At 36.5% G+C, this 12,446-nt stretch overlaps 1 protein-coding gene across 3 annotated transcripts in view; it reads right to left on the bottom strand.

Moving 5' to 3' along the window:
* The window catches only part of LOC113092563 (protein EFR3 homolog B), a 30,919-nt gene that overhangs the window by 12,602 nt on the left and 5,871 nt on the right, over positions 1-12,446 (bottom strand). For 2 of the 3 annotated variants that reach the window (XM_026258183.1, XM_026258182.1), the window contains 3 exons: positions 1,919-1,995; positions 492-619; positions 247-397 (listed from right to left, as the gene is read on the bottom strand). In XM_026258183.1, the coding sequence (XP_026113968.1) occupies positions 247-397; positions 492-619; positions 1,919-1,995 (356 nt within the window). Of the gene's footprint in view, positions 1-246; positions 398-491; positions 620-1,918; positions 1,996-10,771; positions 11,058-12,446 lie in introns of those variants that run through there. The other variant, XM_026258184.1, reaches the window with a different exon arrangement.

Here is a 12,446-nt window from a genome sequence, read left to right on the forward strand (position 1 = left end):
AATGCTAAATTTCTCCAAATCTGTTCTGGTGAAGAAGCAAAATCAATCTACATCTTGTTTGGCCAGAGAGCGTGTAATATTGCAGCTAATACATTTTTTTGGGTGAACTACTCCTTTAATTTTCTTAAACATTCCTTCGATTTGTGATCATTTGATAAAGATTTTTTAAATACATTTTATAGAATACTGGAGTTCAGTGCAGTACCCTCTGTGTCAGTGAACTACCATACAACAGTGTGTACAGACCGAGTTTGTTCCCAGGATTTGCAGGTTGGGCTTGTCAGCCTCCAGGAGTTTCCGCACCATCTTCAGGAAACTCTCCACGAACAGGTTGATACTCTGACAGTGACAGGCCATTAGCAGCTGGTCGAGGGCTTCCATCGCAATACACACATACCTGAAGAGACAAATACACATTGAATATGGGCAAGAGGTGTATTATGGTGTACAATATGGCTATATCAGACCAGGCTTATTATGAATTTCAGTACCCATAACGGTGTCTAGCTACATCACGAGACAATCTCTCAGACAGGTACGCCCCGATCCGATCCAACTTCTCTGGAGCTGACAGAGCATAAAAAGTCAGTTTCTCCATGTTGGCCTTCACCAACCCATCCTACAGACAAACACACACAGAAAGTATCAATATCATCAACACAGCACACTTGGAACAGGGCAAGAATTACGTTTCAATCTTTTTGGTCTTGATCTTGATCTTCTTTCTGAATGAAAGTATTTTATTTCAATTAACAAAACAAAAAAGAAAACATACTGAACCCAAACTTTTGAATGGCAGTGTATCATTGTCAAAATTCATGAAAATTCACATCTGATCTTACAAGTCAATTCAAGTATCAAGCAATTATAAATGAAAGTAAGGAAAACTAAAGATTTCTAAAGATTACATTTAATAGTATTATTCATTAGACCTTTAAAATAAAAAAAAGGGGAAATAAGCATGCATAAATAAACATCCATAATCAATCCATATCAGGTGTTTACCAATATGGTAAAAATAAATTGTGCAGTCCTACATGGGATGCATATTAGCATTCAAACAGAATGTAGACAAAATGCAAAAATAAACTTCGACAGGGTGACAAAAACTATCACAGTCCTCCAAGAAGAAGACTTATGCATTCTGCATAGTAATGGGAATCTTGCTCACAGCTGGTGACCTATGGTAGCGACAGGAACAGTCTTGAATAAAGACAGTGAATTTGTTACAAAAGTGCTGCTTAGATGGCTGCAGCACTTTAAAAGGATGCAACTTCTCTAAAAATGTTTTAACAAGTTGAGTCTAAGTTGGAAATGACTTTCAGTTCAGTTCAGTTGACGTCTACTGCTGTTAAAAAAATATCAAATTGATGCTTAAAACATTGCAGATAAACTTGCAAGTACCTCACTGACTAGTTGAGTCTTAAAAAATTAAATAATCCAAGCTTTAGGGAGACAATAATGTGGCATACAGATCAGTCTATTTATATGGACAGTCAGTTTTTGGTGCTAAAGAAGAAAGTTATCTGTAGGAGTTTCTCTGTAGCTGGAGAATCATTATAGTAATGTTCACCCCTGCTGGTTTTAACCCACATTGAACACGAATTTACTGAACTGCCACAGCACACAGGTTCATGAACATGAGCTGAAGGAGGTATTACAGGTGGATAGCTTTTGAGAAAATAACATAAAATGGATTTGAACTCTGCCTCAGCTTGCATCCTCAGACACCTGCTTTGGTAATTGCCTCTTACACATTAAATGCACTTTCTTTTAAGTGGTCTTGAACAGCAAGCATCTGCCAAGAGCATAAATGCAGATAATTGCAAATAAGAGGTTTGAGAGGCGAACGAGGGCTGTTTGGCTGTAAATAGGCTCTCTGTGAAGAATGGATTTGAGACAGAAGGGATGCTCTCACCTCTGGGTCTTCAGGGAAGATGTTGTCCACCAGTCTCTTGTAGCGTGGCCTCAGCGCTCCACAACAACCACACACCCCTGCAGAGAGAGAAAAATCAAGAGCAAATGTGGTTAAGGATTCATTTCTGTAAGCAAAATGGCATTGATTTTAGAAAGACAGCTGATTTCCACCCACAAATGGCATCATTAAAAGGGTTCTGGGTTGTCATCAACACCACAGAAAGTGATATCAGACATTGACAGAGTGTCGTATTCCTCACAAGCCTGTTATCTTACATATAACATTTCTTGAAATAGGAGACAAGCAATGTCTAATATATAATGTTAATGACCAAAATCTGAGACAATATTGTAAACATTTTTAGCTTACAATATACACTCTTCCAGAAATAGAGGCTATGACCTTGTGTTATTAGAAATGGTATTGCGATACCATTGGTGGGTTGGGGTTGGGGGGGGCGGGATTTGGGGCAAGAGGAGGTCAAGCCATTAGTGAAATTTAGTGGGAAGTTCACAAGGCGATGTGTGGGCTTTTGGACGGTCCTTCATGAAGGTCAGAGATGGCACAAACTGCATTTGTCAAACATTGACAAATTTGTGGAAAATCATGCAAAATATAACACATAGTCTAAAATCAGCAATAAAAATGCAGAAGGAAATCTGTGATCCGATTGGCCCAAGCAACTCAGCAGTGATGAGTCACATGTGTCCCACTGAATAGCATGACGGCGCAACAATGAACATCTGGAGGCAAGGATAAACCTGTTTTCTTCCACAGTATTAACTGAAAACTATAGTAAGATAAAATCCATTTGTGAAGTCACAAAACAGATTTCACGGAGATCTGGCTCATCTTGAGAGCAGAAAGACCTTAATCTCTGAATGACGTCATTGAGGGGAAAATATTCCGATCTGCGAATGGTTTTTCTGATCTGCTCCGCTAAAATGAGTGTTTGAGAAAAAAGAGCCAAGGCGCTTCTATTTTTAGCTTCTGCTCCATTTTGACTTCAAAGAGAAGCTTTACTCCACGGCTCAACTCAATGTCCTGTTTATGTTGAACCCATTTATGTTCCATCCTCATCCCATTGACTTCATTTCATCCATGAAATGCAAAAGTAAAATATTCAGGCTGCTCTTTTGCATATACAATGAAAGTAAATAAGTCATTATTCACTGAAAATAGTTCTCGTATAGTACTTTATCATATTAATTTTTTTTGCAAAAACAGAACAACTAATGCTTCTGAGCATCATATAAAAAGTAAAAGACTATTTGCAAATATATTTTCTAACACAAAGCTATCATATGGCTTTAGAAGAATTGGAATATAGTGTAAGCACAGCAGAATAAATTAGGGCTGTCACTTTTTATTCGATATTCGAATATGCATTCGAACATGACGTGAAATATCCGTAATCGAACTATTAAAAAAATGTCCGGTTTTTAAAATGCCATGTGTAGCGCATTTTTTACAGTCTATGATTAGACTGTTTTTTTATTTATTTTTCATTTATTCTTTGCCATCTTATCCAGTAGAGGGCACTCTAGACGTATTGTAGCATAGGCCCATGACCAAATCAAGCAAATAAGAGCTACTGTAATAGCCAGGCACGTCTGTGTGCTCCAAACGTGTGTTCTCCACCACAGGGAACACTGTAAATAAAAAGAGACCCGCACTTAATCCAGATCAAGTTGATAGACTGGTTTTTCTTGCAAACAATATTAAGAAATTAATTAGGCTAGGCTATATACACATTACTCCTGCTGCTGTTTAAGTTGTCACATTATTGTTTGTGCCTGTTCTGAATCTTTTTTTATTTTATTTTTTCATTTAGCCTAATGTTGTGGGATATGCATAGTGGCACTTCATATAAATTGATATTCTAAGTTGATAACCTGCTGTTTCAAACATTAAGTAAAAAAAAAAAAAAAAAAAAAAGAATAATCCAGATAGTCCTGTTTATGACTCCCTGTTAAACATTTGTGATTGAATCTCCATTAGGGGCTGTTCACATATCGCGTCTTTTGCGCACATGTTCCTTATTTCCAATGTATGCACGCTCATAATGGAAGCGACTGGCACGCTGCAAATCCATTTATCCTTTGCTGAAATTTCCGCGTATTCATTGAGAGAGCAGGTCATGGTTGCTTAGCAACAGCAGACGCCTCAGGAGTGCAACTGCCCGAGCACTTTGGAGAAGGAGAAAGCAGCACGCCTAGCGTTTTCCACGCGTTTTTAGGCGTGATATGTTAACAGCCCCTTAGGCTACGTTTTTTTGTTTTTTTTTCGCGGGTGGGGGTGGGGGGTGGGTTTGTGGTTGGAGTGGGCACGCAGATATTCGAATATATTCGAATACATTGCATGATAATCGATATCCTTTCAAATTAGATTTTTCGCAAAAGTGACAGCCCTAGAATACATACAGGTGCATCGCAATAAATTAGAATGTCGTAGAAAAGTTAATTTATTTCAGTAATTCAACTCAAATTGTGAAACTTGTGTATTAAATATTTCAATGCACATAAACTGAAGTAGTTTGTGTAGTAATGTTGGCTCACATTTAACAAAAACTCACCAATTAAATCTCAAAAAAATGTGAATATGGTGACATGCCAACCAGCTAATCAACTCAAAACACCTGCAAAGGTTTCATGAGCCTTCAAATGGTCTCTCAGTTTGGTTCACTAGGCTACACAATCATGGGAAAGACTGATCTGACAGTTGTCCAGAAGACATTCATTGACACCCTTCACAAGGAGGGTAAGCCACAAACATTCATTACCAAAGAAGCTGGCTGTTCACAGAGTGCTGTATCCAAGCATGTTAACAGAAAGTTGAGTTGAAGGAAAAAGTGCGGAAGAAAATGATGCACAACCAATCAAGAGAACCGCAGCCTTATGAAGATTGTCAAGCAAAATTGATTCAAGAATTTGAGTAAACTTCACAAGGAATGGACTGAGGCTGGGGTCAAGACATCAAGAGCCACCACACACAGACGTGTCAAGGAATTTGCTGAACCACAGACAACATCAGAGGCGTCTTACCTGGGCTAAGGAGAAGAAGAACTGGACTATTGCCCAGTGGTCCAAAGTCCTCTTTTCAGATGAGAGCAAGTTTTGTATTTAATTTTGACACCAAGGTCTGGAGGAAGGGTGGAGAAGCTCATAGCCCAAGTTGCTTGAAGTCCAGTGCTTCCACAGTTTCCACAGTCTGTGATGATTTGGGGTTCAATGTCATCCGCTGGTGTTGGTCCATTGCGTTTTTTGAAATCCAAAGTCACTGCACCAGTTTACCAAGAAATTTTAGAGCAATTCATGCATTCTTCAGCAGACCAGCCTTTTGAAGATGCTGATTTCATTTTCCAGCAGGATTTGGCACCTGCCCACACTGCCAAAAGCACCAAAAGTTGGTTAAATGACTGGACAGTAAACTCACCAGACCTGAACCCCTATTGTCAAGAGGAAAATGAGAAACGAGACCAAAAAATTCAGATGAGCTGAAGGCCAGTGTCAAAGAAACCTGGGCTTCCATACCACCTCAGCAGTGCCACAAACTGATCACCTCCATGCCACGCTGAACTGAGGCAGTAATTAAAGCAAAAGCATTTAATTTATTTAATACACGAGTTTCACAATTTTAGTTGAAATACTGAAAAAAAATGAACATTCCATGACAATGTAATTTATTGAGATGCACCTGTACTATCGTACAGCCTCTTATGCTCTCCAAGGCAGCATTTATTTGGTCGAAAATACAGTAAAACAGTAACAGTTTCTAATTTGAATATGTTAAAAATGTAATTTATTCCTGTGATGAAAAGATGAATTTTCAGCATCATTACTCCAGTCTTCAGTGTCAAATGAACCTTCAGAAATCATTCTAATATGCTGGTTTGCTGCTCAAGAAACATTTCTTATTAACAATGTTGAAATTTTTCTTGCATATTGTTCTATTCTTTTATTAATAGAAAAAATAATAAGAACACCATTTATAAAAACTGTATATCACTTATAGTTAATTTAATGCATGCTTACTAATAAATACTTTTTTTTAAGTCTTACTGTCCCCAAACTTTTGAATGATGTGTGACCGCGATAATCAAATTTCAAGTAAGTTCCACACACAACTCTATCATAAGATTTCAAAAGACTTATGGATTACTGATACTTTTATGGTGCTTTTAACCTCTTTTCTAAAGCCTGAAAGCCCCTGGTCCCCATCCACCTCTGAGATTCTGCGAAACACTTTTGTGAATCATACACCATTTTGAAAGACATGGAGGTGAGTAAATGATGATAGAAATACAATTGTTGGCTTAACTGCTCCTTTGGGGTTTGTAGGTTTTATGATAATGCTGGTGCCACGTGTGAGAAGGAGAGCTGCTGCACTGCGCCGTGACTCTGTACCCACATGAACAGACAGAGATGGCACCACACTGACAGCCAGTGCTGCCACCCCCTCACAAACAGCTGTGTTGCCTTCTTGGGTCTCTCTCCTACAAATTAAAATCTCCCTCATGCAGATAAAGACACAGAGAGATGGTCTTTAACAAATACGTTTCTGAAAACTGGTCAGAAACTCGCTTACACCAGTCCCAAAGATGGAGTTAATGATGTCTGGGAAGTTTTTTCACACTGACAAGTGATGCATTTTGCATACCGCACAGAACACTACACTAACACCACTTAAACTCTCAGAGAGCAGAACAGCTCATATTCTCTGTGGTGTACATTACTATAGCAATAGTTTAGCCACAGATGGGAAAGCGTGAACTCTCGATGTCCTCTTTTTGTGCCAGAATCTGAGATGCTAACTCTCACCATTGATTAATCTGCGGTGTCAACAGGCCAACCAAACTGTGTCACTTGGGCAAAGCTGTTGAAATCAGTATATCCAAACACATTCTATACAGACTGATACAGAGAAAGAGAAGAAAATGCTTATTAAAAACAGACAGAAGGAAGGAGATTAGAGAGGAAGGGAAGGAAGGGGATGATGATGCTAATGACGGTCACTCAAACAGCAGGAAGCATCTCCAACTGTTTCCTTCATCAGAAACAAATCTGCTCCCCTCTCTGATGCCACATGGCTTCGAGCAAAAGCATACATGCACCATCCTTTCCCCAAATAAAGCAAAAGACAAGTGTATAGAATCAGTGCCTTGAAAAGATTCTCATCTACAGGGCTAAACTAATTCTGCTATTTGATCTGATCTATCATCATGCCATATATATGAAATTGTCGATCAGTGCTACTCATTCATTATAACAAGGGACCAATATTGTTTTACTGCAGCACCTGCCAATAATTAGTGTAGAAATGAGCAGTGAGAAAGAACAAATCCAAAAAGTGAAAGCTTTAAGACAATCTACAAGACAGTTAAATATCAATATTTCATGTCCATGTATTTACTTGTTAAGTAGTCAAACAGCCTCAACTTTAGTAACACAGAACAACTATCACGAGTACATGAAGTTTGTCTACCACACATAGACTGTCAGTCATCAGCAATCAGTGCTGCTCACAAGGCTGAATCTATCTGGCACCTGTGTATTTACAGTCAGCACAGCATTCCTAGCTGCAACGGAGCCTCAATTATGAAGAGAAGGTTCCTTGATTACAATGAACGCTCCAAATGCTCCACAGAGCCCCACAAAAAAAGTGCACTTCACAGGGTATTCAGCCAGTTACAAATTCTGGGATTACAAATCATGAGGACATAAGGACATGGCAAACAACATGGGAAAGAAGTGTATATCAATATATTAGCCCTACATAAAGTTTGGCTAAAATATATTTTATTATAAAAAGTAGAGACATATTGCAAAGCCCTTCACAATCAGTAAACACAAATCAGCACACGATATTTCGATATTTTAAACCTTTTTTTGCCAATAGCCGATGCACATACTGATATACTTCCTTTTGTTTGAAAACAACACCAAGTCTTTCCTGTACAGAGATTATAAACAAGTTATTTTTAATTTTTAGTTAGTTTTTAACAAAAAACTTGATAGGATTATATAAGCATATATATATATATAAGCATATATATATATATATATATATATATATATATATATATATATATATATATATATATATATATATATATATATATAAATTAATTATATGTTAATTAATTAATTAATCTGCATATATAAAATTAATTTCAGAATCTAACATTTACTTACTGATGCGTCATTCTGTACTTGTATTCTCAAATAGATCAATGCGGTGATCCAAAAGAGTGAGTCTAATCATCATTCAGGCAAAAATGTGCTTCAAGAATGACCACACTGTTGACGTGATCTTATCGCTAACACACCCTGAGCCGATGCCAATTTTAAGCACATATATAATTTTGATAATATCGTGCATCCCTACTGCTCCCAAAGATCAACACAACATTTTGACATTAAGATCTTAGTCAGGCAAACATCAAGTGCACAGAAGAACCTTTCCTTTAGATGAGCGTGATAGACTGACCTGTATTTTGCGATTATTTTGCATTTTACTTTTTTAATTTTTATTAGTTTTTTTCGTTTACTAGATGATTGTTGATAGTTGACTAATCATGTGAGGTCTGATGGATTATGTTGATATATGTATGGTCATTATTTCACTTTTTTGGGAGTAAAGCATAATGTGAAACATTAAATCTCATCTTTCATTGGACCCAAACTCACACCGTTGTTTTAAAAGCACCAGAGAGAAACTGAGAATCAGTCAGAGATTGGCTTACTTATAATTGTTTCTACAGATTAATTTAACTATTTGTAGTGAGATCTCACTAAAAGTACAGAAGTACATCTTCAGAAAACACAAGGACACACATACAACCAGCAATGTGAAGGGCTCAGTGGGTCAGCACAAGGAGATGCTGTATTGCCCTTCAGTGATGTTATATAACACACAGCTAGGATCCACATTCTTCTATTTTTACACGCAAGGGGAGAGGGCCGCCTCAGAAGACATCTCCAGCACAAACACACACACACACACACCTCTATCTGAAACCACCAGCTACCCATTCACTGACAATCATATGATTTCAAATGTCTAAGTCCAACAACAATATATGAGTAATGATGAATTAAAAAAACTATATTTCTACACTGATCATTAGATGAGATTAGACTCACCTTTACTGTCATTGTGTACAATTACAGAGCCAATGTGGGCAATGATATATATTAGTGTTTTAAAAATCCATCCCATGTTTTTAGCACAACAAAATCATCACTGCCTGGCAAACCTGTGCAAAATATCTGGAATAAAAATGGAAGTTAATGCAATCTGTGAGGAAAACGTGGCTTAGAATTTATGAACATCTTGGTACTTCCATACAGTGTTTTTGTTCATGCGATACCCCAGAATTCACCTTTAAATAGGTGAATGGAATAACTATTGGTTTTGTAATCTCCTAGTCGTTCCCTCCAGGATTTCAAGTATTGATTTGCGATAAAAATGTTAGATTTTTGTGATTTTCCAAAAATATATATTTTTAATTATAATAGCACATTTAACATTTTGTATTATGTTAGAATAGTCAGTAACACTTTACAATAAGGTTCCATTAGCTAATGTTAATGTATTAACTAACATGAAGAACAATGAACAGTACATTTATTAAAGTATTTATTAATCTTTATTAATGTTAGTTAATGTAAATACAGGCGATTATTGATAGTTCATGTTAATTCACAGTGCATTAACTAATGTTTACAATCACAACTTTTGTTTTTAATAATGCATCAAATGTTGAAATTAACATGAACTAAGATTAATAAATGCTGAAGAAATATTGTTCATGCTTAGTTCATGTTAACTAAAGTAGTTAACTAATGAACCTTATTGTAAAGTGTGTTACCGAATAGTCATACATGAAAGAACAAACAAAATGTATAAAGCTAGTTTACAAATCATCAGAATTTAATTATATCAATTGAAAAATTTTAAACTCAAAATTCATCCTTTGAAACCCATTTTTAAATCAGACATTATCATTACCATGAAAATGGTACATCAATATCATGTTACAAAAGGTTTTCATTCATGAATTATAAAAATGTAAGTTTGGATCATGCACTTTCAAGTCTATGTTCAAAAATGTGTGGATTATATTTGTGAAACGTGCATTTTCTTAAATGATTTCTGGAAATTAGAGATAAAAGGAAGAAAGGAGATTATTTCTGGAAATAAGTGTAAGTGTCCCAACTAGAGGGGAAAATCATAATGAACATGGTTTAAACTATGTTTTTAGCCCAAAACGAGAAATATTACAAACAGCATGATAACACTACAAGAAATCCACTGAGTTTCCTGAGCTATCCAAGAGCAAGAGTGAGGTGAAAATCATCAGAGTTTTCTTGAATTAATCAGTTCTCCTGTGACATGATGAGCAGGCATGCACTGCTAACTTGACATCACATGGCGAATTGTGTCCTGAACGATGAAGATCCAGCCGTAACGTGATCTGTTAACACCACGATCAGTAACCGCACTGAAGGGTCATCAAACGTACACAATGTGCTGTATTGACAATGACATCTCAGCTAAAATCTCCAAGACAAACCAGCAGATCAAACAAACATGCACTGACTCAGAAAACTCAACAACATAAGAAACCAGCCACCATGAGAGCAATCAAACAAACCTACAATAAAGCAATCTCACGACAGCGTCTGATTGACAGCGTGCACACTTGGGTTTATCAAGAGTCAATGGATGTACTAAAGAGAAGTCATGCCCGAGTGCTCAAAGATTTAGTCAGGGAAGATTCCAGTTTCCCTTTATTACGCACAAACCCCTGCAAAACCCACACACACACAAACAAAGCTCAGTGCTTACCGTACATTGCTCTTGATGTCAGTGAAGCTGCTCTCTCTTCTCAATCCTTCCCTGCAGCGTCTTAGATGCAGAGGGATTTTTGAAGACACTCAGTCTAAACGCTCACACACACATGCGGTCTGCTGCTCTGACGGCTGAAAGTGATGCGATACAAAACAGGAGAGATCGCACATGCTAACGGACAGTGATGGGGACGTTATGATGCTGCTGCGATGACCTTGGCTATTGCACCAGCATGCGCATGCAGGTCTCAAAAGAATAACGCTCATTTTGCACGCATGAGTGTACACCTGCTCACCAATCACCACTCACAGAGGGAGGGGCTAGAGAGAGAGAGAGAGAGAGAGAGGAGGAGAGAGTGGGATGTGCTCATTCATTCTCGGCAGAAGCTCCTCCCTCTTAGATTCTCACTTTCTGGTTGTGTTTAGAATCAAATACTACTTTAACCGCTTACTGCATAGCATGTGAAACTGAGAAAAGTTTATGTATACTGTTACCATTCTGAAGTATGATTTTATAATGCTTTTAAAAGTCGTCTCTAATGCTCACCAAAGCTGCATTTATTTGATAAAAAAATACAGTAAAAACAATTATATTGTGAAATTATTACAATTTCAAGATTAATTTTTTAACATATTTTAAAATGCAATTTATTCCTGTGATAAAGCTGAATTTTCTGCATCATTACTTGAGCCTTCAGATCATATTTGAAAACAGTTGTGATTTTTCATATTTTTGTGGAAACAATGATAAGTTTTTTTTCAGGATTCATTTGAAATAGAAATATTTTGTAACATCATACATTTCTTGATGGTCACTTTTGTTCAACTGTGTGTATATATATATATATATATATATATATATATATATATATATATACACACATACATATATATATTTTTTTTTTATCTTATTGACCCCAATCTTTTGAACAGTAGTGTATAAGTATCAGAAACAAACCCTATTACACAGTAAACTAAATTTCAGGAGGACGTCTGTAAATAATATAGAATGTGCATGGCTCTTCAAAAGATAAAACTCATGCGCAGTTATAAGTAAATAAGACATTTTTTTGTAATGTTTTCCTTCTGGAGCCTGAAATGTTTTTTATTTATTACATTTTTTAATCAATAACATTGATTAAACAAAATTTTGGTTTAGACCCCTCATGGATAAATGAATATGACAACTAAACCACCAGTAGGTGGAAGAAAGTCACTGTTTTAATAAATGAATAACTAAATCATTAAAATTATATTTGTTAAAAACAGCAGATTCAATTAAAAAAGAAACAAGTAACCTTTAAGAATGGATCGCTGAATCACTGGCATTCACTCGAGATGTTCAAAAATAAAACCACCATTTCGGCTGTACTGTTGTATAAAATTAAGAGCACATTTGCGATTGCACATACATGCTGATATTCAGGAAAGTACTCTTGCTTCTGTGATAAATCTAGAAAAAAAATAATAATAAAAGGGTCAAAACGCACCTTTATTTAAATGAAATGTGGACTATTTACTCCGATCTCACAGTAATTTGTACATATTTTACAAGGTGGCTTATTTGTGTGAATGACCACACCTAACCCCACCCCTAAACCAAACCCTCACAAAAAATCATGCTAAATTATGATTTCACTAGTTCACGCTTACATATAATTAGCTGAGGTATG

The sequence above is a fragment of the Carassius auratus genome, unplaced genomic scaffold (assembly GCF_003368295.1).
Source record: "Carassius auratus strain Wakin unplaced genomic scaffold, ASM336829v1 scaf_tig00214657, whole genome shotgun sequence".
NCBI classification, from domain to species: Eukaryota; Metazoa; Chordata; class Actinopteri; order Cypriniformes; family Cyprinidae; genus Carassius; species Carassius auratus.